This window comes from Mus pahari, chromosome 6 (genome assembly GCF_900095145.1).
Source record: "Mus pahari chromosome 6, PAHARI_EIJ_v1.1, whole genome shotgun sequence".
NCBI classification, from domain to species: Eukaryota; Metazoa; Chordata; class Mammalia; order Rodentia; family Muridae; genus Mus; species Mus pahari.
In genome coordinates this window covers 47412368-47437103 of record NC_034595.1, presented here as the reverse complement: position 1 = coordinate 47437103, position 24736 = coordinate 47412368, and the positions used below count along the sequence as shown (strand labels likewise).

The 24736-nt window shown below is 40.7% G+C and overlaps 1 protein-coding gene across 4 annotated transcripts in view; it reads left to right on the top strand.

Moving 5' to 3' along the window:
• Positions 1–24736, top strand: part of LOC110323340 (cytochrome P450 2J3-like) — a 42267-nt gene that overhangs the window by 10446 nt on the left and 7085 nt on the right. The window contains exons 5-9 of one of the 4 annotated variants that reach the window (XM_021200507.1): positions 2926–3102; positions 4943–5084; positions 7059–7246; positions 7323–7461; positions 11706–12193. In XM_021200507.1, coding sequence (XP_021056166.1) covers positions 2926–3102; positions 4943–5084; positions 7059–7246; positions 7323–7461; positions 11706–11884 — 825 coding nt within the window. In that variant the 3' untranslated portion in view covers positions 11885–12193. Of the gene's footprint in view, positions 1–2925; positions 3103–4942; positions 5085–7058; positions 7247–7322; positions 7462–11705; positions 12194–24736 lie in introns of those variants that run through there. The other 3 variants (XM_021200508.1, XM_021200509.1, XM_021200510.1) reach the window with 3 other exon arrangements.

Here is a 24736-nt window from a genome sequence, read left to right as displayed (position 1 = left end):
AAGTTCTTTTTAAGATCTTTTTATTGGTTATTTTATTTATTTACATTTCGAATGTTATCTCCTTCCCGGTTTCCCCTACACAAACCTTCTATTCTATCCCTTCTCCCCTACCTCCTGCTTCTATGAGGATGCTCCCACACTCACCCAGCCACTCCCACCTCACTGCCCTAGCACTCCCCTATGCTGGGGCATGGAGCCACCACAGAACCAAACGCCTCCCCTGCCATGAATACCAGATAAGGCAATCCTCTGCTACATATGCAGCTGGGGCCATGGATCCCTCTTTGGTTGGTGGTTTAGTCCTTGGGAGCTTGCGGGGGGGGGGGGGGTCTGGTTGGTCATTGTTGTTCTTCCTACTGGGTTGCAAACCCCTTCAGCTCCTTCAGTCCTTCCCCTAGCTCTTCCATTGGAGACCAGTGCTCAGTCTAATTGTTGACTGTGAGCATCAGCATCTATATTGGTAAGGCTCTAGCAGAGCCTCTCAAGAGACAGCTATATCAGGCTTCTGTGAGCAAGTGCTTTTTGGAATTAGCAATAGTGTCTGGGTTTGGTATCTGCAGATGGGATGGATCCTTAAGTGAGGCAGTCTCTAGATGGCCTTTGCTACACTCTTTGTCCCTGCATTTCTGTTAGACAGGAGCAATTCTGAGTTAATATTTTTGACATGGGTGGGTAGCCCCTCCACCAGGGGCCAGGCCTAACCAATGGATATGGTCTTTACAGGTTCTCTCTCCCCTTTGGGGGGTATTTTGCGTAATGTCATCCCTGTTGGACCCTAGGAACCTCTTGGGTCCCTGGCATCTGGGACTTTCTTGTGGCTACCCCTGGTCCCCTTCTCCTGCCTCCTTCCACAGCTGATCCTGCCACTCTTTTTCCCTCCCACTCCTCTCTCCTTCCCAGGTCCCTCCCTCTACCTCCCATGATTATTTCATTCCCCTTCAAATTTTAAATTCACAACATCTCTGCTTGTGGTTTTTTTTTTTTTTTTTTTTTTTTTACAAAAATCTCAATTTCCTTGTTGTATTTTCACCAATTCTGTCCATTTTTCACCTTGATCGCTACATCCCTCTTCCTTTTGCTTGTTGCTTCCACGCTGCTGACTTTCATTTCTGGAGCCCATGCCGGACTCCGCTGCCTGTTTCTGCTCCCTTCCTGCCTCTGATCATTTTGATCAGAAAACGCTTGGAAACTTCACCCAACAGTTCAAGTGTTTCCGGTTGTTTGACTTGAGTTATGATTTCAGAGGTGCCGTCTTGACTTTTTTCTTCTTTTTTTTCTTCCTTCCTTTCATTCTTTCTTTCCTATCTATCTATTTATTTATTTATTTATTTTTGTTTTCGTTTGTACATCTGATGGTTGGGGTATGTCTTCTGAATTCTTTGAAATGGTCTTTTTATTGAGAAGCCTGTTCTTGAAGGCTAGTGTCAGTTTGTGAGTGGAAACAAACTGCTCTAGCAGTTATATTAAACTCTATGGATATTAAAATACACATAAAAATCAATGATACTTCACTAACATGTAACTGTTGAACTGATAATCTCCTTTACAATTCTTTCTAAAGATAAACTTATTTAAGGTAAGTGTTGGAACAGTAGGTAAAATAAGTGAAGAAGTCTAGGGAAGGAAGAAAAGAAGAGAAAAGAAGCAAGATTCACTAAAAAGGGAGTGAAGGAGAAGAAAAAAGTACAAGAAAGTTTTTAAAGTGTGGAGGGTAGAGGTTTCAAAAATATTTCTCAATAGTGAAACATTCCCAAAAAATTAGATAAATGTTAGAAATATATGAGAAAACTATTATTTAAAAAGTCAATAAAGTCTGAATACTACTAAATGCAAGGGGAAGGCACAGGATATACAAATAATTTATGGAAGAGAAATGATATTGCCTACAAAATAAAAAAAAAAAACTTGATAAATAACATTAGATGAGTCCATGAAAGGCGTAAAAACTAAAACTGTAATTCAAAAATATGTAAATGCAAAGGAAAAAAGGGAGAGACAAAAAGGAAAAGAAATAATAAAGGAAAAGGAACTGATTCCATTGTGGTCTGGGTCATCAAAAACTGTAGAGTGCTGCTTATGTGCATGGCCGAGGAGGTGAGCTGAGTCTGTAACTCCTGTCTTGCCTTTGGCATATGCTGTTGCTGAGTTTGTGCTGCAGTGAACATCTCACATCTTCAGATTAGGCTTTATTGCATCTCTTTTCCTTCCGTGGGTAACAGGGGCCTCTGCTGGCCAAACTGAGCTTTGCATTTTGTGATCAGGGCAAGATTTCCTAGATCATGTCACCTGGTGCCACTCTCAAGTGGGGGGTGTATCCCAAGTGTGTTGAGAGTGAGGGAGGCAATCTGCCTTCACATTCAAGACCCTCTGAGTTCTGAACACTACTATTCTGTAGGAATGCCCCTCTAGGTCATGTACATCCCAGGCATAACAGAGTTTCTGAGTTTTATAGCAACAAACAACATAAAGCTAGTACCATAATTTGACCCAGTCCATGGCCTCAGACTCAGAACTATCAAACTCCATGGTAAATTTAAGTTGATAAGGTCAATTTGTAGCCACTGCATGTGGAGCTATCTCCCCTTATGTGCTTCCCAGCCTCATCACACTTTCTGCCACCATCAGCCTTTGGCCCTTCAGTGTCTTTGATGACACACTTAGGGTCAAAATTGGAACAACTACTGATTGCTGAACTGAACTTACACAGATATAGTGTGTGTCCTAAGTGGGAAACACTTGTACCAGTGAGAAGTGGTCAGAGGTCAGTATGTTCTGCATGGGAGAATTGAGATGCCTGACAGTGGGTGAAGGAAAGCAGCAGGCTAGGTGTTCCCACAGTTCCACTGTAGAAGATGAAGAAGGAAAGTCAAGACTGTCTTGAAACATAGAAAGTGAGTTTATGATTGCCTTCTTCTCCCTAATTAGCTCTACAACATCTTCCCATGGATAATAAAACATCTCCCAGGACAGCACCAGACATCGATAGCTACCTGGAGAAAACTGAAATCATATATTGCTGATATAATTGACAATCACCGCAAAGACTGGAACCCTGATGAGCCCAGAGACTTCACTGATGCTTTTCTCAACGAAATGGCAAAGGTAGGAAGATGTCACCCGTGTCTTTTTACAGAAAGAGTGATGTAAAATAGCTTCCAATTGATCCAGCAGAAGGCAACCACAATGGTTAGATTTTACCATACCACACATTTATTCATTCTCTCATATTTCATCCTGTCTGCCAGGCAAGCTACTTTGGAGGACAATAGAAACTTTGTTGCCTTGTGTCTCCCATCTCCTAAAGGACATTGGTGTTTGTTCCTGAAGCTCATTTGTTCTAAATTCAATGCCAAGGTTGCAACATCTCTTTGCTTTCTGATCCCTTCACATCTTATTTCTCTGGTACTATCCCTGGAGGTCTCTTATAAGGATAACCTTTCCCCCTGAAATTAATCATATCTATAGGTAACAGGCAACCTGCAAATTCCCTCCTTTTTCTTTTCCCCATATCTGAAGTAGACGCACACAAAATAAAAGCAGCCGTTAAATTTCAGGACTTTATTCTGTTATGGGTTGGTCCAAGACTAACTACCTAACCCCAATCTGAACCTCCACTGTAATGGACAAACTTCAGCTAAGTAAGTGGTAGAGTTTGACTTTTATATCTAGGTGAGGAATCTATCAATCCATGGTCTCCATATCATCATTAGTCAATAACAGACAAAGGCAAGAAGACACTGAATGGACATATTAGTTAAGTTTGTATCCCTGTGACAACATATGGTAGCAAAATAAATAAATAAAAACTGTACTCTGACTGGGTTTCAGAAGATTTTTATCTAAAGTGGCAAATGGAAAAGAAGCTAAGATTCTGAGCAGAAGCGTGTAGGGCAGGCTTTCACAGCACAGTGGGTCAGGAAGCAGAAGCAAGAAGGCACCATGGGTTTGGTGTAACTGTCAGTTAGCCCCCTTCCTAATGGGCACCTAGTTCCTTCAGCAAGATACTTTATTTCTATTTCCAAGAACTTTCCCAAAACTATCAGTGTAAGGAGCCAAGTACTTAACAAATGAGGCTGTGAAGGAACATCTTGAACTGAAGACATACTATAAAATGTAAGTCCTTGACTCCAGTAGGATCCTGATTAATATCACTGAATCTGTCATAGGAGCTACAGCTCACTGGATAATTGGCAAAGTGGTATTTATTTATTTATTTATTTACTTATTTATTTATTTATTTATTTTTACATCTTCTTTGATATTTTATCTTCCTGGCATAATATCGGTAGAAGTCATATTTTATGCCCAAGGGAGAAGATAAATCATTTACCATGTGAAGTGCAGGTATGAGACCATCAACATTGAGAAAATATTAATGAATTAATGTTTCCAGAGGAAATGATTAAAAGCAGTGACATTTTGTAAAGAACATTGATGGAATCAGTAATGTTTTAACTTGGCAAGATGATGCAGATTGGAGAATAAATGAACAGAGAAATTTTATTTTAATCATTCTGTTATAAAACCTGTTAAACATTGGCTTTCAGCCTGTTGTATTCCCCAGAGATGATAATGGTGTGTTAAGATGTGTGTGTGTGTGTGTGTATGTGTATTATTCTTATCATACAGACTGACATATAGACATAGACAAGGATACAAAGTGAGTATCCTAGGTCATACAGATACTTAGTGATATGACAGACACCAGAAGGCAAATAAGCTTTTTTATCACATTCTCTTCCCACTATACAAAAACTTTTCCAAAAGTTCAGTAATAAGAATGGTTGCTTTGGTTCTCATCCAGCCAACTGCTTCCAGGACTTCTGGATCAAAGGATCATCATTAAAAATGACTTAATCCAGTTCGTTTCTCAGGGTGAGGATCAGTGTTCTGAGATGATCACAAACCCTCTAAATAAACAAACATACACTGTCTTTTCCAGTACCCAGGCAAGACTACTACAAGTTTCAATGAAGAAAACCTCATCTGCAGCACTCTGGACCTCTTTCTTGCTGGAACAGAGACAACATCCACGACACTGCGATGGGCTCTGCTCTACATGGCCCTCTACCCAGAAGTCCAAGGTGAGCATGTGCTCACCTTGTCTAACCAAAGCAGAATGGGTTCAGAAGAAATGGGGCATGGTGGGGTGAGTGGGGAGCAGTGAAACATTTGGGTAGGGGCACATCTTGCACATGTTCTGTTAGTACTATGATTGTTCAAGGGGTGCAGATATTACATCTGTACCTTCAAGAATATTGGAGTTTAGAAAAAAAGACAGAAGTCAATCTATATTGTGGTAGGTTCCAGAAAGAATGGCATTACAACACAACATTCATCTATACCCTGCTCCCTTTTTAGCATTCCTTCCCATTTGGGGTACTATCCTAATTCTTTATTCTGATATCTGATATCTTGTGATACACACCTTTTTGCCAGTCTAGGAATCTGCCTGTCTCTGCCTCACAAGTGGTAGGATAACAAGCAAGTGCAGACTACCACATCTTATGTTTGTTCTGAGATTCCGACTCATGTTCTCATGTTTGCATGGCAACTAATTTACTAAGTTACACACATACATTTTAATACATACATACATATATATATATATATATATATATATATATATATATATATACATATATTGGCTACAACATAAGCCTTTCTTGCTTAAGGTATGTTTTGAGAAAGCTTAAAGCCTATTCAGTTACAATTCTGAATTACATTCTAAAACAAAGATTCCAGAATATTTATCAATAGTTTATTGCTAAGAGCTTTTAAAATATATTTATTTATTTTGTGTATGTGTATGTAAATTTGCATGCTTTCTTTCCACATGTACATATATAGATTCAAAAACAAACATCTGGAAGTTGATCTTTCCTATCATGCAGGTTCCTGAGCTCAATAATTTGTCAATAGGGTTGGCCATATGTGCTAAGCAATCAACTGATATAAATTTAATTCATGTTCACTGTGTAATATTAAAAGTAGTCAACAGATGGAAGCATTCAGGACACTCATGGACTATGAGTAATGTTTAATACAGAAATTCAGCCCTAAATAAAAACATCATGATTAATGTATAAATATGAGAGACAAAATTTGTGTATATTCAACTATATAAATTCTCTAGAATGGTGAAATCTGGGGACACAGAAGGTAGAATACACAAGAGATAAACCAAGACTTGCAAAAACATAGAATTTATTTTGCAAAATGGAATGTTCCTGCCATTACTTTTATAGCAATATAAATATATTTAATATTATTTCACTGTACACTTAAAAATAATAAGAGCTATGATTAGTCACCCACATCATTAATCAAAGTGAAACTGAGTGAGGCAAGTGTGTTAAAAACTTAATTATGGACATAGATATCCCTTAACTCAAAATCATCATAGTTCTTCTAATCTGATTTATGTTATATGAACTTTTTGACCAATTACATTTTTATATGTACAGTAGTACCAGTGTTAGATATTTATATATCTCTCTCAGAAGAAAGAGCTAGGCTGGACTTTGTAAAGTTCCTAAATTTCCAAATCCTTTTCACCTTATGGCTATGTTGAGCTCAGGTCAGGGCCAACAGACACAACAGCGGTTCTCATGAGGACTACCTTTGCACCTACAGGAAGGAAACTGGGAAAGGAACCAAACCCTGTCTGTATAAGCCTTGTTCCAAGAGTGAAACGTCACATCTATTTTGTTTTACTTGCAAAACTCAGTCACGTTTCCTCATTCCACATTCCTTCTTATAGAATCTGGGACGTGGCATTTTTTGTTAGAAGACCAGGTACTATTATGAGCCTCGCCACGGAGATCCTGATTATTCAGTTCAGGATATATGAAAGGTCATGGTTACGTTGTGGGCTTGAGGAAAGTCGTAGAACTTAGTTTCTAAATTGGGCTTTTTAAGAGGTAGAGAACTTTTATTTCCTCGCAATCAAGATGCTGGGTGAAATAAAAGCACGGACATTTTGGAAGACAATTTCTATATCTTTAGAAGAAAGCATTAAATTTTAAAACTTAATAGAGACTCCCATTTCCTTGAAGAAAAAGTACAGGCTGAAATTGACCAAGTGATTGGCCAGGCGAAGCATCCCAGACTGGCTGACAGAGACTCCATGCCCTACACCAATGCTGTTGTTCATGAAATTCAGAGAATGGGCAATGTTGTCCCTCTGAATGTTCCCAGGGAAGTGGCAGTTGACACTACACTGGCTGGATTTCACCTGCCAAAAGTAAGTAGGCTCAGGCATGGGAGGTTTGTGTGTGTGTATTCCATACATTGCCTTGAGTCTTTGTAACTTTCCCTAGGGGTCTGTGGTCATGACCAATTTGACTGCACTGCATATGGACCCTAAAGAATGGGCCACCCCAGATACCTTCAATCCAGAGCACTTTTTGGAGAATGGACAGTTTAAGAAGAGAGAATCTTTTCTGCCATTTTCAATGGGTGAGTTGTGTTGCACTGGAGAGAGTTCAGAACTACATCCCATCCCCTCTCTCTCTTCTGGCATCCTTTCAGATAAGCCTGCCCAGTGTGACTCCATTTTGTAGTTGGCTTCAATCCAGCAAGCCTACCTGTACATTGTCAATCCTCTCTTGCTTCTGAGGAAGAGTTCAGTTTCCCTTGTTCTGTTTTCTAAAACACTGACAACAGAGACCCAGTCCCAGCCTCTTGGTGACCAAGAAAGCTGGATACCTATCATTGTGTAGACATCTTGAGTGTCACAAGTTCTTTTTAAGTAATGCTTCCTTACAGGGAAGAGAGATGAGTGTTAGTAGGTTTCTATTTATTAAATAGTTTCAGCTGGCATTTGCTCAAGTGAATTCACTTCCGTCCTATAAACACACTTCAAATAGTTCTGATCTTTTTAAATTGAAACCACCCCCTTTGTTAAATATGATTAGTTCATTCCCCTATTACATCACCTGACACGCATGAAAGGAAATGCAGTAATGACTCTTGCTCCCTTGTGTTTTCTACAAGGCAATTTATTGTAGTAGTAGTAGTAGTATTGTGAAATCAGTAACTAGATATTCTAGTATATTGCAAATATTGGCTTGGATATGCTGCATATATGCCTTCTCAAGTAATTTTGCAATTTCTTAATTCCACAAATATGTTCTAAGCATATATTATCTGCCAAACATCCAACCTGAGAGTATGAAAGTAACAGGATAGAAGATGAGGCAGAGGTGCTCCTTGGACCATGTGTCCCACCGCAGCCTTTCCAGTTGGAATTAGCAGACGCAAACCTAGCCAGATATGCTGCAGCTGGAGCTCAATGTCCACCAGATGTTCTCACACTGAAGCTTGTCTTTCCTAACACTGCCTCCAGAAGGTGACTGAATGGTGCACAAAAGCCAAGCTGGAATGCTTGACAAGGTCAATACATTTGCTTGATTATCGAGGGCAATGTCATGTCTCATGACATTGAAGCTCAGAAGGGAAAATTCTGAAGTTGCCCTCTTGCCGATCTGGAGCTAAAGTCAATGTTTCTCAGTGCTAAGCTGCCCTGGGTGTATCAGGCCAGAATGGTTCTGACCTCTTTGTCTTTTCACCTGGGCTTGTCTGTCCCTTTGTTCACTCTCCACACTCACAGGGACTCTGTCCAGTCTTCCTGTTTATGAGAAAATGAAAGACTTTAGTTATAGTAGAAAAATCTCAACTACATAGCTCACTTATTCTAACTATTCTAAGTTAATTAATCAGATTTATGTAATACGGAAAGTCTAGGAATATTAGCCTTCTTACATCCCAAATACATGCTTTTGGTGATAATTCCTAGGACTTTGGTGAGAGGAATGTGAGTAGATCCCCACAGGGAAATGTTCCTCCTGTCCACTGCTGCCCACGTACATGTTCTCTTCACCTACAGTGGGAAGTCCTCTTCCCAGTTTAAACCGTTCTTCCATCTTCTCCAGTTGTAAACAAAATTATACCGTGTTACTAAGAATGAAAGACTTCACTAGCAGGCCAGTTGTATCAGATAAACACCACAGGAATGTTGTTATCGATAACCAGGTAGGGAAGAAACACATGTTTACTTTCATTCTCTAAGCAAACTCAAAACAGGAAGAGATAAAAACAGAGTTCTTTCTTATTCAAAACCACATGCCCAAAGAATTGACAGAACAGACAGGCGGTGATGGCACACACCTTTAATCCCAGCACTTGGGAGGCAGAGGTAGGCGGATTTCTGAGTTCAAGGCCAGCCTGGTCTACAGAGTGAGTTCCAGGACAGCCAGGATTACACAGAGAAACCCTGTCTTGAAAAACAAAAATAAAAACAAAACAAACAAACATGCCAGAACAGTGGCCTAGGCTTATATTTTTACTTGTAGTTTAGTTCTCTTTGTATTTCACCGAAATTATAACTGACCATCACACTTGTGGGCACATTCACATTAAGACTCACCAAGGTCATGTTCTCTGTATCAGTTAGATACATATAACTGCTTGTATAACAAGGAGTCACGAACTGTATTGTTAAGAACCTGTTACTGCTAAGATTTTCACGTGAGATCAGTGGCTTAGATAATCTTGGCTATCTTGCTTTATATCTTATCCTGAATGTTCATACAGTTGTGATAACAATCTCAAGAGACATCACAGAATCACAGAGGCCTGATGAGTCTAAGCTAGGAACTGTAACTCCATGACTATAATCTCTGCTTATTTGGCTTACCTCACAACCAGGTCTTTCATATTAATTCTACATACTATTATTCCATAGAAAGAACCAGAACTTCTGGAAAATAACAAAATTCAGTCGTGGATACTGTTATCCAAAAATCAGAAAATGCCACTGTGAGTGGCCAATATGGCAATGGGTTGTAATAGTTACTGATATTCATGAGTGATTAAATATATAGAGGGGCAAGCAGCATTAGAATGTCAGCACAGGGCCTAAAGAGATATCTCAGTAGCTAATAGCACTGGCTGCTCTTCCAGAGGACCCAGGTCTGATTTCCTAGTAGCCACATCTATAAGCTTACCACCATCTATAAAGTCAGTCTCAGGGGATCTGACACCCTCTTCTGGTCTCAGTGGGCATTACACATATGTGGTGCAAAAAAAAAAATGGAAGAGAAATACCAATGGAAACATACAGATGAACAGTCTCAAAATATTTTCACTTATAAAAATCAAAAAGCTGTTTAAGAAAAACTTTGGTGGACATTACCACCATCAAGTATTCCCCAACAATAAAATCTCAAAACCAATTGCCAGAAGAGAGGATAGATGAGAACACAGTGTAACCTAAGTGGCATCCTCCCAAGAGGGAAGATGCTCATGGCCCAGTGTGCCCATAAGATAAGGAGATACTTAGAAAAACACCTCTTATAAACCTAAGAAAATAAAAACTTAAAAGGTTGAGGAATCATCACTGTGTCTGGAGGACCAAAGATACAGCATACATAAGCTGAGCATGTGGCACTAAGGGTGTCATGCCAACAGCTGGCAAGCCTAGTGGCATCTATTAACCATCCTATCATAAAAGTTCCAAGGTGTAACCAGAATCCTAAACTAGAAAATGGTCTGGAGCATGCAGTAGTCCCACCAGAGTTTTCTCTGGAAATTAAACTAAACATAATGAAGATAGATAGTTAATTTTGTATTTCCTCTGATAAGGGAAGAAGAGCTATGTGACATGTCTTCAGGGTGTGGACATGAGTGCTGAGATGATATAAGAAAGGGAAGGAGAGTCACCAGTAGTCAGACAACTGAATCTCACTGATCATGGGCTCAGCTCTGGTTCCACAGAACTGAGTTCCTAGTGTTCAGAAAACCGCTGTTTCTGAGGCTGGGAACAGTCTGCATTTGGTACTGAGCAAATCTCTAATGCTCGCGGAGGTAGGGAGAAGCCATCTCCACTTTCTTTGCAGGATGGAGACCTGTCAGAGCAGAGATTCTAGAAGGGAAGCTAAGCAGTGTGTGCTCTATGAGAGGACAGCACCTGCTTAGGGGACAGAATTACCATGCAAGGCATTGCTGCTCCTGGATGTTGTAAAGGAATAACTGAAGACTTCTGGATGCTATTTCAGGACTCTGTAGGAGGACTGCTGACTGTTGTCAATTTGATAACCATACCTTAGATCCTCTTATCTTGTCATCTCTATCCTTGAAAGGGACGATAGCCAGGTTTAATGATATTAAATGATAGGCATGCTTGTCTGTACAGTTAAGCAGGAATGTGACTCCACATTTAAGACAGGAGAGAGATATAAAATGAATGCAGAGACATCAAGCATTATTCTGTTTCTAGTTGCCAGGTATGGATGTACAGTCCCAACTAACAAACCAGAACCTTTGCAGGGCAGCCTCTATGTCCCTGACTTTCTTGTTAGCTATCTCTTCCTTGTAAGGGTTATATAGCATTCGATGATTTTGCTCTGCAGCCATTCATTTATTAAATGAATTTTAAAAGCCTTGAGTCTAGTCACACATTCTCTCAGACAGCTCAGGCCCCTCTCTTCTATTATTGCACAAGAAGACAATTGACCTATGATTCTGAAGTTTCATATTCAGGGGAACATTCCACATTCAATCACTGTGAGATATAAATAAAGAGCTAGACATGCATTCCCAAGGTCCATTCAGGATTTGCAGGAGGAGACTCAAAACACCAGTTCCTGCAGGTTCCAAGGCTAGCTGAGAAAGTATCTCATCTTCTGTTTTATTTCCTGTAGGAAAGCGAGTTTGCCTCGGAGAACAATTGGCCAGGTCTGAGCTCTTTATTTTCTTCACTGCCCTCATGCAAAAATTTACCTTCAAGCCACCAGTCAATGAGAAGCTGAGTCTGAAGTTCAGGTTAGGTATCACCATTTCCCCAGTCAGTCACCGCATCTGTGCTGTCCCTAGACTGTGATGCTGGAGAAGAAAAGGAGAACAGGAAGAAGTAAAAAATGCACTGAGTCACTGAGCCACGGCCCATATATGGAGGGCAAGAAGGAAGGTGACTGGGAAGGTTGGAAGGGATTAGACGAAGGTCAGTGGACCTGTATTCTGGACTGCTGATACCTCTAAATTAGTTGTGGATAAATCACTCAATGATAAATCTTTTCATTTATAACTGCAAAGAGAACTGTGGTTCCTCCTGTGAAAAGTGCTTGTAAGCAGGAAATGATGGTATACCAACAGCATAGAAATCGCTGTCATATCATAGAATTATACCTTCAGTGTGCTTCCTGCCTGCTTCATAAATGTGCATTTGCTTCTAGGTGTTAAGCTGTTTCCTTTGAGACAGAATCAGAGATCTTTCCTCTATCTCAGAGCCCATGGTAACCTGCTGAGCACAGAACTTCTGATAATAAACTCTGGAAGGTGTGATGTGTGATCATTTCAAAGATCATATGGTACTTTTTTTGAATTAAAGGGGTTCATGCCCAAGATGAGACCAAAGTTTACTTGTGCAAAAAGCATGCTTCTGTACACATAGTGAAAAAACATTTCTAAGTATGATTTTAATAAACTCATGTGCCCCCTATATACAAGTTTACTCCAATAAGTTTATAGGGTAGATTTCTTTCTACAATCCAGAATAAGTCACTTGTCAGTTATTGATTCATGAGTGGTGACAGAAAGCTTAGTTTATAGTTCCATCTGATGGAATGAATAAAATTCAGAACTGAGAAATCTTCCTGTCTTCAGACTCCATAAGAACACAAAACAAGGTTTTTCTAGCCTCAGTCTATCTGCCACATGGCATTACTTGAAACATCCATGTCTATTCGTCCCTATTAGACAGGGCACAGCAGACCACACAAAGTTCAGCTTGGTGAGCCAGGGATTTTATTGGGGCTATGAGAAGAACATAGATGATTCAAAAGAAACTGGAACCAAAAAGTTCCCTGCTTAATTTACAGGCAGCATCTGTACAACTGATGAGTCTCTTCGCCATTCCCAATCCCAGCAACTGTTCACTCTTGGTGTAACCTGAGAAGCTGCTGAGCCTTCTCACTTCCTTGAGGCAACATCAATAGCTCTCCCATAGTTATCATTGCTATGATGAAACACCATGATCCTTTGGAGTATGAACCTTTGGCTGCTTAGTCACCAGAAAGTGAAACCATTTTAGGAAGGATTAGGAAGTATGACTTTATTGAAACAACTATGGCCTTGTTGGAGGAAATGTGTCATCGGGGTGTGTGTGTATGTGTGTGTGTGTGTGTGTGTGTGTGTGTGTGTGTGTGTTTTTCAACCTCAAATCCAGGTCTAGAGTTGGTTTCTTTCTCTGCCTGTGGATCAGGAGACTAAACTCTCAGACACTCCTCTAGCACCACATGTTCTGGCTTGCTACCACACTTCCCACCATGATCATAATAAACTAACTCTCAGAAACTGTAAGAAAATCCCCAATTAAATGCTTTCCTTTCTAAGAGATATCTTGGTCATAGCATCTCTTCATAGCAAGAAAACTCTAAGACAAGGAGGAAAACCACTAAGATATTGTCCCAATTCATAGTCTATTGAAGGAAGCCAAGGCAGGAACTGAAAGTAGGCAGGAACTCAGAGCCAAGAGCTGATGCAAAGGCTATGGAGCCTTCTGCTTTACTAGCTTGCTCCTCATGGCTTTCTCAGCCATCTTCCTCGTGAAACCAGGACCACCAGCACAGGGGGAACACTACCCATAATAGGATGGGCCCTCCCTCATCAATTACAAATTAGGAAGAGCCTTACCTTGCCTACAGACTGATCTTAGGGAGGCATTTTCTCAATTGTGAATCCCTCCTCTCAGATGATTCTAGCTTGTGTCGTTGACATAAAAGCCAATACAATAAACAACAAACACAACTAGAGCAAGGCTTAATGGTGTGTGTGTGTGTGTGTGTGTGTGTGTGTGTGTGTGTGTGTGTGTGTAAAAGTTCCTGTGTAACACTTCACATATGAGGAGATCAGAGGAAATCTTGTAGCAGTTGTCCTACACATCCACAATTTGGGTTCTTGAGATGGAAATCAAGCTGTCAGGCTCAGCAACAAGTGTCTTTACTACTGAGCTAGCTCACGTACCGAGGGACATTAGAGAACTGAAATTATACTCATTTCCATTTTGTTATATTCATAGTAGTCAATGAATGGAAGCCACCAGAGTACTCGTATACCATGAATAGATAAATAATCTGTGGAACATAGAAGAGACAGAAGGGAAATTCATTCCTGAGGAATGAAATCCTGATGAATGGGACAGTATACATGGACATTCAGAACATTACGCAAACCAGCCAACCTCAAAACCACAAATCCTGTTCTAATCAAATTAAATAGGATATCTACAGTGGTGAAACTTGTAGACACAAAGGTATAAGGTAGAGACGGGTAAGTTAGGACGTCTTTGGTGGACATGTAGTTCATTTTCAGGACAGCAAAGTTCTGGCCAGTACTTGTACAATTTGAACATATTTAACACTGTTGGATTGTACATTTAGCATGGCAATGAGAGATGTGATTGTTGGCACACATCGTGAGTCACTGAACTCATGAGACTGAGGTAGGACTGTTTTATATTCAAGGTTGTCTTGGTTAGGGTTACTGCTGTGAACAGACACCATGACCAAGGCAAGTCTAATAAAAAACAACATTTAATTGGGGCTGGCTTACAGGTTCAGAGGTTCAGTCCATTATCATCAAGGTGGGAGCATGGCAGCATCCAGACAGGCATGATTCAGGCAGAGCTGAGAGTTCTATGTCTTCATCCAAAGTCTGCTAGTGGAAGACTAACTTCCAGGCAACTAGGGTAAGGGTCATAAGCCCACACCCACAGTAACATACCTATTGCAACCAGGTCAGCCATATTCCAACAAGGCCACACCTCCAAATGGTGCCACTCCCTGGTCCAAGAATATACAAATCATCACAAAGGTGATCTTGGCAAAGCTTAGATTTATATGCTCAAGGACATCTCAGTATCTCCCTGTGATAATGTGCACGGGCATGCAGTAGTTCTCTGTCTTTGCCTGGTAGGACATCAATGGGGACTAGGGACATGCCAAGCTTCGCTAGAAAATTCTACTTCACAAACCCCCAAACATGGAATTTTAACTGTGACAGACATTTGATGCACCTGAACTTACATCGCAGTGAAGATTGTTTCTAACACACTGATTTCCACAGGCATGGTTCCAGCTTGTCCATATAGTCCCATGACAGAGAGATTTCTGTCTCATGGGGAGAGCAAGTCCAAAATGAAATATTAGTTATTGGACGGGGCAGAAAAAAAAAATATTGTAACGGGGTCCTGTCTTGTTGTCCTGATGTCATGCGATAAGATATAATGGTAACAAAGAGCAATCACGTGTTGTAGATTCTCACTTCTTTCAAAATATCTCACTCCCTTTTCAGAATAACTATCAGTAACTATTTTATAGATCCGATTGTTGAGTATCAGCAAAATTAAATTTGAAAAAATAAATCTCTCTAGTACAACCTAACAAGATTTGGGATCTAGAACTAAATGTTCTACTTGTTGATACTGCCCAGTGATTCTTTCTGGGGACTGACTGCTTTGATATTATTGCATTTTCCACCATGGATCCATACTAAATTCTCCATCCTCATGGGCTGAATTCTGCTAACATTTCTTTGACTCTTAAAATGTCCTCAAAGATTTCCTTCTCCTGGTCTTCTCCCCACTGGGCCCAATGCACAGTTGCAATTTCTTCCCTTCTTCCTTTTCACCATGACATCATCAGAAGTTGGACTTTCTGAGAGGTGTTAAAAAACATACCTGAGGTTTCAGCTCAGCATAGCATGGGGGTGTTGCAGAGCAGACCCTTTCAAATCATGGTGGCCAGAAGGTTTTTTCCTTGTTCCTTTTTATGGATCTAGTCCTCCAGATGTGGGTGCCATCTACAATCAAGAGTTCTCCCTGTAGTTAATTCCTTCTGGAGATGTTCCCACACATACTTCCAAATGTGCATTTTGCTAATCTCCTAGACACTTCTAAACTTTTCAAGCTGACAAGGTCAACCCCGCAGGCAGGCTCTGAGGGTCTATGTACTTTGTTGTCATCTCCAGAAGATGTTTTTCTCTGACTGATCATAGCTATAATCTAGAACATACCCAGAGGTTACAAATAGAGCCATTCATGTCACTTCAGAAAGACAGGCTAGTGTAACATATGTCTTCAAACAGTTCATCGTGAAGTGCCAATGATTCCAAATGCTGAGAAACTGCCTAGTATGTAAGAGAGGCTAGGAGCTATGGCTATGTCACATAGACCTTGTCTTAGTTGGGGTCTTATTGATCTGAAGTGACCCCATGATCACAAGAATTCTTATAAAGTAAAGCAATTAATTAATTGCAGCTGGTGTACAGTTCAGGTTTAGTTCATTATTAGCATGGCAGAAAGTATGGCAGCAGCATGCAGGCAGGCATGGTACAGGAAAGGTATCTTGATCCAAAGGCAGCAGGATGAGGCAGTGACAACCTTCCTCCACCAACACCAGACATACTCTAGCAAGGCTACACTTCCTAATAGTGCTGCTTCCTATGGAGTCATTTTTATATAAACCACCACAGACTTGGAACCAAAGGTACCAGAGTTATAGACGTACCTCTTTCTACTGTGTGTTCTGATACATTAGCCTCCCATAGTTTTAGTTCCTTCACCTACAGAATGCATTTAAATTTCCCAACAGTATCTTGGTAGAGGGGAAGGGAATCATGTCATAATTCAAGATTGACCCAAACAATATTGCTTAAACCCTTAAAATGTTGGGTGACTCAACAATGCTCCAAGAAAAAAAATAACTACTTATAAGTCAGATGGATATACCATAGAAAATACTGGTACTGTGTGGAAGCAGATGAACTGGAGTTAGGAACAGTATCTGGAGGAATAGGTAATGGTTCCAAGGAAAGAGAATTGCAGCTGAGAAGCAAAGCATGGTTGAGGGTTAGTTCTACAACATGGAAGAGGAAGAGAGTTTCAGCATTTAAATGGGCACTGTAATGAATACAAAATGGTCTGTTCAAGAAAGTGAACGCCACCTCTGGTGGCGTGAATATTCTTGGCCCAGGGAGTGGCACTATTAGGAGATCTGGCCTTGGAGGAGGTATGGCATTTTTATAGGAAGTGTGTCACTGTGGGGGTGGGCTTTGATACCTCCTCATAGATGTCTGGAAGACAGTCTTCTCCTGGCTACCTCTGGATCAAGATGTAGAACTCTCAGCTCCTTCTCCAACACCATGTCTGCCTGGATGCTGCTGTATTTTCCGCATTCATAATAATGGACTGAATCTCTGATACCGCAAGTCAGCCCCAATTAAATGTTGTCATTTATTAGAGTTGCCTTTGGTCATAGTGTCTCTTCAAACCAGTGGAAATCCTGACTAAGACACTACCCAGGCACAGGAGGAAGCAGGCCCTAGAGGATGAGATGATTATCTATGTGCCAACATTGATGGAAAGATACTACAGAGGATGGTGTAGGTAGGCAGTCTGGCATGGTTACGTTATATTCACGACATACTAGATTGTCCACTGTGGAGCCAAAGATGTGGGTCTAAAGGAACACTGGGAAGCATGAATTAGGATGGCAGGGTGGAACAGGAGTGGCTGAGTCAAGAGAGATTGAAAGAATGGGTCAGATCACTGTTTGGTATATGAGTCAGGTGTGAGGAAAAGATGTGTTTGCACCATGCCAAGGTGCCTGATAGATTTGCTTACTCTGATACCTAGATGTGCTCCTAACCTTGCTAAAAGGCTGGGTTCTGAGGCCTCTATTCTGAATGCTAACTATGGATATGAAGAGGTGAAAGGCATATCATTTCCCTTTGTAGACTAGACATGCCACTTTAACACTGCACTAAGTACTAAGTTAATTTTTATTCAACTTGTTACATCATCTTCACCCCCAATTGATGCTTATATTTCTCTCCCTAGACCTATATGAAACTCTCCTATAGATGACTTACACTCTGAAACAAAATGATGTCTAAGGTCCCTGGAAAATCCCAAAGAGGCACTTATAAAATGATCTAGACTAAGGATGGAATCTTGAAGGAGCTGAGGATGTGAACAGACTTAGGCATGGGAGTTTGATATCAACCAGCTGTGTGTGTGTGTGTGTGTGTGTGTGTGTGTGTGTGTGTGTGTGTGTGTGTGTATTCTGTACATTGTCTTGAGTCTTCGGTATCTTCTCTAGGGGTCCATGGTCCTGACCAATTTGACTACCCTGTAAGTGGACCCCAAAGATTAGGCTACTCCAGATGTGGTCATTCCAGAGCACTTTTTGGAGAATGGAGAGTTTAAAAAGGGAGAATCTTTTCTGACATTCTCAATGGGTAGGTTATGACCAGGGCAGAGTTCCAAGAGCTTTCCGTCCTCTATTCCATGTAGTTGGTCCCTCTAATAAGGACATCATCAGATAACCCATGGTGGCTCAATCTGCTTTGCTTGCAACCCAGGATTCCCCGAGCCTGACACTGCTTCAGACATGCCCTATTTTTCACCTCCCTTTGCTTCTGCTGGGGATTTCAGCTTGCCTTGTTTTGTTTTCCACAAAACTGAGAAACCCAGTTTCTGCCTTTTGCTAGCAGACAAAGCTAGACATCTGTCATCATTACAGATATATTTAAACATTCAAAGTTCTTTTTAAGGAGTGAACTCTTACAGGGATATAGAGATGAGTTTTAATGAAGGAATGGGGAGGAGGTATGAACAAGGGACTGCCTACTTCTGACAGTGTGCACCTTGACAATAGTTTTAATGGATTGGCCCCTGTCCTATAAATACTCTCTCAACAGGTTTTTTTCATTATGATCCCTTTAAAAAAAATCTAGTAATGTCTCTGCATATGTTGCAAGGCAGGCAAGGGGATCCAGTGTTAAATCTGTCTCTTCAACTTTCTAGCCAACCAGTTACTGAAAATTGTGGTCATAGTTTTGGGAAATAAATATCTCACTGTCCCCATGTATTCCAGGTATTGGCTCACATATGTTACCCATGGTTTCCAAATAATTTTGCAGTTCCTTAATTCCAGAAATATGTTCTGAGGATATATTGCATGACAAATACACGCAGGAAAGCAGGAAAGTGGAATAGACAATGAGGTAGATCTGTCCCATGTCCCACTGCAGCTTTAAGCACTGCAGAGATGAGGACACAGAACTAGCCAGATGTGCTGCAGCTGGAGCTCCGGATGATAACCAAATGTGGCTCAGAAGCCACACTGTGGAACTCTGGGCTGCCCTGCATGTGTCAGGCTGGACTGGTTCTGACCTCCTTGTCTTTCCTCCTGGACTTGTCTGTCCCCTTGTTCACTGTTCACAACTCCCTTTAACAGGAAAGCTGGTGGGAGATGAGAACACTGGCCAGTCTTGCTGTGTATGAAAAGATGAAAAGTTTTGAATTACAGCATAAAATCTGATACATACTTCACGTGTTCTAATAATTCTTGGTTCTTTGATCAGATCCTGAAAGCCTAGAAATATGACTCCTGCTACATTGCATGTAAGTGCCATGTGCTGTTTCCTCTGACTGTGGTGAGAGGAATGTGAGCAGGTCCCCATCCAGGGCTTCCACCAGATGATGTTCCTCTAGGCCCATTGCTGCCCATGTACATGTCTTCTCTTCATAGTGCAAAATCTTCTTCCCATCGTGGCCATCATGCCTCACCCAGTTCAAACTGTTCTCTTATCTGTACCAGCTGTAAAACAAAAGAGGCAACACGGAAAGACTCACTAGTGCTATGCGACTGGGAACGTTATTACTTACGCTTAATTATAGACTACAGGAGCAGACAAATTATCTCAGGCAATCACTACAGAATTGTAATTATTAGTAATTAAGGGAATTAGTGTTTACCCTCTTACCATTAGAAAACTCTAGTGGCGCTGGGAAGATGGCTCAGCAGTTAAGAACTCTGGGTGTTCTTCCAGGGGTCCCGAGTTCAATTCCCTGCAGCTACAAGGCAGCTCATAATATAATGGGATACAATGTTCTCTTCTGGCGTGCAGATGGGCATGCAGTCAAAAGCACCCATATATGATAAATAAATACATAAATAAATAAATAAATCTATTTTGGAAAGTTACAAACAAGAAAACAGCTAAGAAGGGAGTTCTTTGCTACTCAAGACCACATGCCCAGAGAATTGGCAGAAAAGGGCCCACGGTTTAATATGAATTCACTGACTTCGTATCCTTTGTACCAGCTAGCATCTTGCTATACAGCAAGCACTACAGACTGCATCATTTAGCAACAACCCATTAATATTCAAAGGTTTCCATGCCAGGTCACTGGGTTGGCTCTTCTTGGCTAACCTTATTATATGAGCAGGAAATCAGCTTATTGACTGTTGCTCTAGGATGGCCTCAGTGCAACGGTGCTGTTCTTCTCAGCTTATTTCTCATTCTCTATCAGAACAGCAGAAAATTCTTTTTTATGAAATATTCTTTTATTTCTTTACTTTTACTTATCCACTTTACACCCCTCTCCCTGCTTCCTGTCACCCTCTCCCACAAACTCTCCCCCATACTTTTCTCCCTTCTCCTCTGAGTGGGTGGGACCCCGTGGGTATCCCCTCACCTTGGCACATCAGGCTCTGTGAGGCTATGTGCATCCCCTCCCACTGAGGCCAGATAAGGCAGCCCAGCTAGAAGAACATATCCCAGGAACAGGCAACAGCTTTTGGGACAGCCCCTGCTCTGGTTGTTCAGGACCCACATGGACATTTGGTTCAAAAGCTTCACATCTGCTACATAGATGTAGGGAGGTCTAGGTCTAGCCCATGTATGCTGTTTGTTTTGTCAATCTCTGAAAGCCCTAAAGGTCCTCCTGTGGAGTTCCTATCCCCTTCAGGGTTTCAATCCTTCTCCCTATTGGTCCACCATCCCCTTCAGGTCTGCAATCTTTCCCCAAGCTCCATCCACTGTTTGACTGTATGTGTCTGTATCTGTCTAAGTCAGCTGCTGAGTGGGTTTCAGGAGACAGTCATGCTAGACTACTTAAAGCAATTTCACTAAAATTAGAGTCAAAACAAGGCTGCCTACTCTCTCCCTATCTATTCAATATAGTACTTTTAAGTTCTAGCCAGATCAATAAGACAACTAAAGGAGATCAAGGGGATCGTGGAATTGGAAATTGGAAAGGAAGAAGTCCAAGTACCACTATTTACAGATGATGTGATAGTGTACATAAGTGACCCCTAAAAACATCTACTGGAGAACTCCCACAGCTGATAAACACCTTCAGCAAAGTGGCTGGATATAAAATTAACTCAAAAAATCAGTATCCATCCTTTATACAGATGATAAATGGGCTGAGAAAGAAATTAGGGAAGCAATGTCCTTTACACTAGCCACAAATAATATAAAATACCTTGGTATAACTCTAACCAAGCAAGTGAAAGATCTGTATGGAAAGAACTTCAAGCCCCTGAAGAAAGAAACTGAAGAAGATATCAGAAGATGGAAAGATATCCCATGCTCATGAATCGGTAGGATCAACATAGCAAAAACGTCCATCTTATGAAAAACAATTTACAATTTCAATAGAATTCCAGTCAAAATTCCAACAAAATTTTATAGACCTTGAAAAAGCAAATATCAGTTTCATGTGGAAAAAAAAAAACACAAAAACAAAAAACAGGATAACCAAGACACACAAGCCTGTGAGGTTCAGACTAGGGGCCCATTACACGTGACTGCCTCTGCATTCTGATAGCCTTTCCAAGTTCCAAGGCCAGACATCATTTAAGGGGAGGGAATTTACTACAGTCTTTGGTTGGAAAACACTGAAGTAAGAGGGCACATAATGTGGAACCCAGACAAGAGGAAGGTTAGACTTGCTTTACTCTCATTATTGCTTTCTGTTAGGGGGGAATAATAAAATCCAATTGCCTAATGAGAACCAGTTTAAACTGAAGAAGAGGGCCAAATCTGGAGACTCCTATAGCTTAAGAAAACATACAGAGGACACACATTCATGCACAGAAAAAAAATATAAACAATGCTTTTTAAATTACATAAGAAAGATAGTGGCTGGAACACAGGGCCCCCAATGGAGGAGCTAGAGAAAGTACCCAAGGAGCTGAAGGGGGCTGCAACCCTGTAGGTGGAACAACAATATGAACTAACCAGTACCCCCTGAGCTCGAGTCTCTAGCTGCATATGTAGCAGAAGATGACCTAATAGGCCATCATTGGGAAGAGAGGCCCCTTGGTCTTGCAAACTTTACATGACCCAGCACAGGGGAAGGCCAGGGCCAAGAAGTGGGAGTGGGTGGGTAGGGGAGCAGGGGTGGGGGAGGGTATAGGGAACTTTCAGGATAGCATTTGAAATGTAAATAAAGAAAATATCTAATAAAAAACGGCAAAAAAAATGAAAGATAGTGGCATGGACTCTAAAGTGTGCGGTAGTGCATTTTGGAATAATATGAAATAGTCACTTGGGGAATAGAAGAGTGGAGTCAGAATCATCGTGATTGGCATCAGTGATTACCAATGTGAGCCCAGATAGTCACTATAGAGATTCACAAGTCTTATGTATAAAAATGAATATAGATGCAAATGTTTGTGTACATGCATTTAGTTAAGCACACTGTATAAATTCATTTCTAAGCTCTGCCCTCTGAGGAAACCTAGAGTGCCAGCGCCTACAGAGCTACGAGTGTGCCTCATGCCAGGTGCCATCTCCTACGTATCATCAATCAGCGAATGAAGGAAGACTTCTGAAAAAGTGACAAATTCCAGGGCCGGCTCAGGAAAATATATGCCTGAAAACATAATCAAACCAAAAAGTCAGGCAATTTCTGCTGAATGATCTATACTTTCCAGATTAGGACTGTCTGTGGCACCAAGCAAGTAATGATTAATAACTCAGTATAACCTTTGACAAAATTAGGAATTCAAAAGTTCAAACTGATATTCATGACAATAAATATGAGGGGAGAGCAAGCACTTGCGTGTTAACCCATGTAGGAGGTTCATAGAATTCTCAGCATTACAAGTTGGCAGCTAGATACAGTAAATAATTTGAAGTGGAAACTTTGCTGATTAAACTTAATGAAGATTACTTTGTTAATGGTCTCAAAATAGTTCTATTTATTTTTTTAAAAACTATAGGAAGATCTTAGTAGACAGCAGCCTTATCAAGTGTTCCCTGACAAACCTCAGGCCTAAGTGCCAGCAGGTAGATGTGATGAGAGTATGGCATGAGGTCACTCTGTTCTCCCGGCAGGGAAGACGCTAACAGCACTCATCAGGTCATGGGGCATTTTGGAAAAGACACCCTTTGTAATCTTTCCAAACACCTGAACTTTGAATAATGTGAAAAGCTTGAGGAATTACAGCAGTGTGAAAGGGACTAAGGGGACCATGCAAGCACACTCACGCACACACTCAAAGGAGTTATGGGGACACCTGCTAAACCCATAAGAGCTGGGCTTGCAGTAAACCCATCTGTGCTGGTTCCCTCTAATGATTATGTTAGCAAATCCTCTGTAAAAGCACATATTATGTTTTCATGAGAAACATTAACTTTTAAGTTACTCTAGGAGCCTCAAAATCATTATAGTGTCTTTTCAAGTCTCTTGCAGATTGTTATGTCACTAAATATTGAAAGGCACATAGGTAAAGTATCAGAGCAAAGACAAAACTATCATCAAAAGTTCTATTCAAATTCTTTTAAATTATTGTCTTCTGTTTTTTTTATAATGGACCATATCACCTGAACATGATCTACTATACAAGTGAAATGCTTTTGATTTTCTGCACAAACTGTCAAATTGCTTGACTTCTTCAAATTGAGTTTGTAGTCAAATCTGTATGTAAGGGGCATTTCATATTAAATTAGTATACATTCCCATTAAAATCTAGGAAGACTCCATAGCTTTATCGGCCATGTGGGTGAAAAGTGGAAAAAGTTGTCTGAACCTTTGTCCTTGTGACCTAAGCTATTGAGTGACATGTGACTAGAGAAGTAGACACTGGAAGCTATGGAAAACTGGAGACTTCAGATACCACATTAGAAGCAAAGTTCCAGATTAAAGGGAGATCACTCAAAGAGAGAGAGGCCAAGGCAGTTTAAATAGAGGGCCATGTGTGTCATTCAGGTCTGTGGAGAGGAAGTAGGATAATGTGTAGCTACTAGGAAGAGAAGAGACATTGGCCATCTTGACAAGTCATATTTCCTAAGATTATGTAGGAAAGGGGACAAAAAGCACGAGTACTCAGGCCATCTTAAGTCTGTCACACTTCTTGTCACACAGAACACTGCCATTCTAAAAATAGCTACCAATAAATGCAGCAGTGCATTTATTTTATATAAGTGAATTGAGGAAGTAAGTTTGTTGTATATAGCTGACCAAAGAGTCATGGTTACCTAATATCGGTAGGAGTTCTCCATAGAAGAGCAGCCTCAGGCAATAAACTCAGAAGGAAGTTGCCACTGATAAATTCTATATATATAATGTCAATTGTTCCTAAACACTCATACTTGAAGCAGAGGAAGGCTCTGCTGTAGCTTTGATCCTCAATTGGAGAAGACTTTGCTATTTTCGTGTATCTGAATGAAATCAGGGCCCTTGACATGGATGTATGCATGCTGACAACACACATTTACTCAGGACTTCATCCATTCATGTGATAGTTGGTGGTATGTCAACTTGACACAAGCGACAGTTCTTTTAGAAGAGGTAACTTCCATTGAGAAGATGCTCCCATGGGCTTGGCCTGTGGGAAAGCCTAAGGTACGTTTTCTTGACTGATGATTAGCGTGA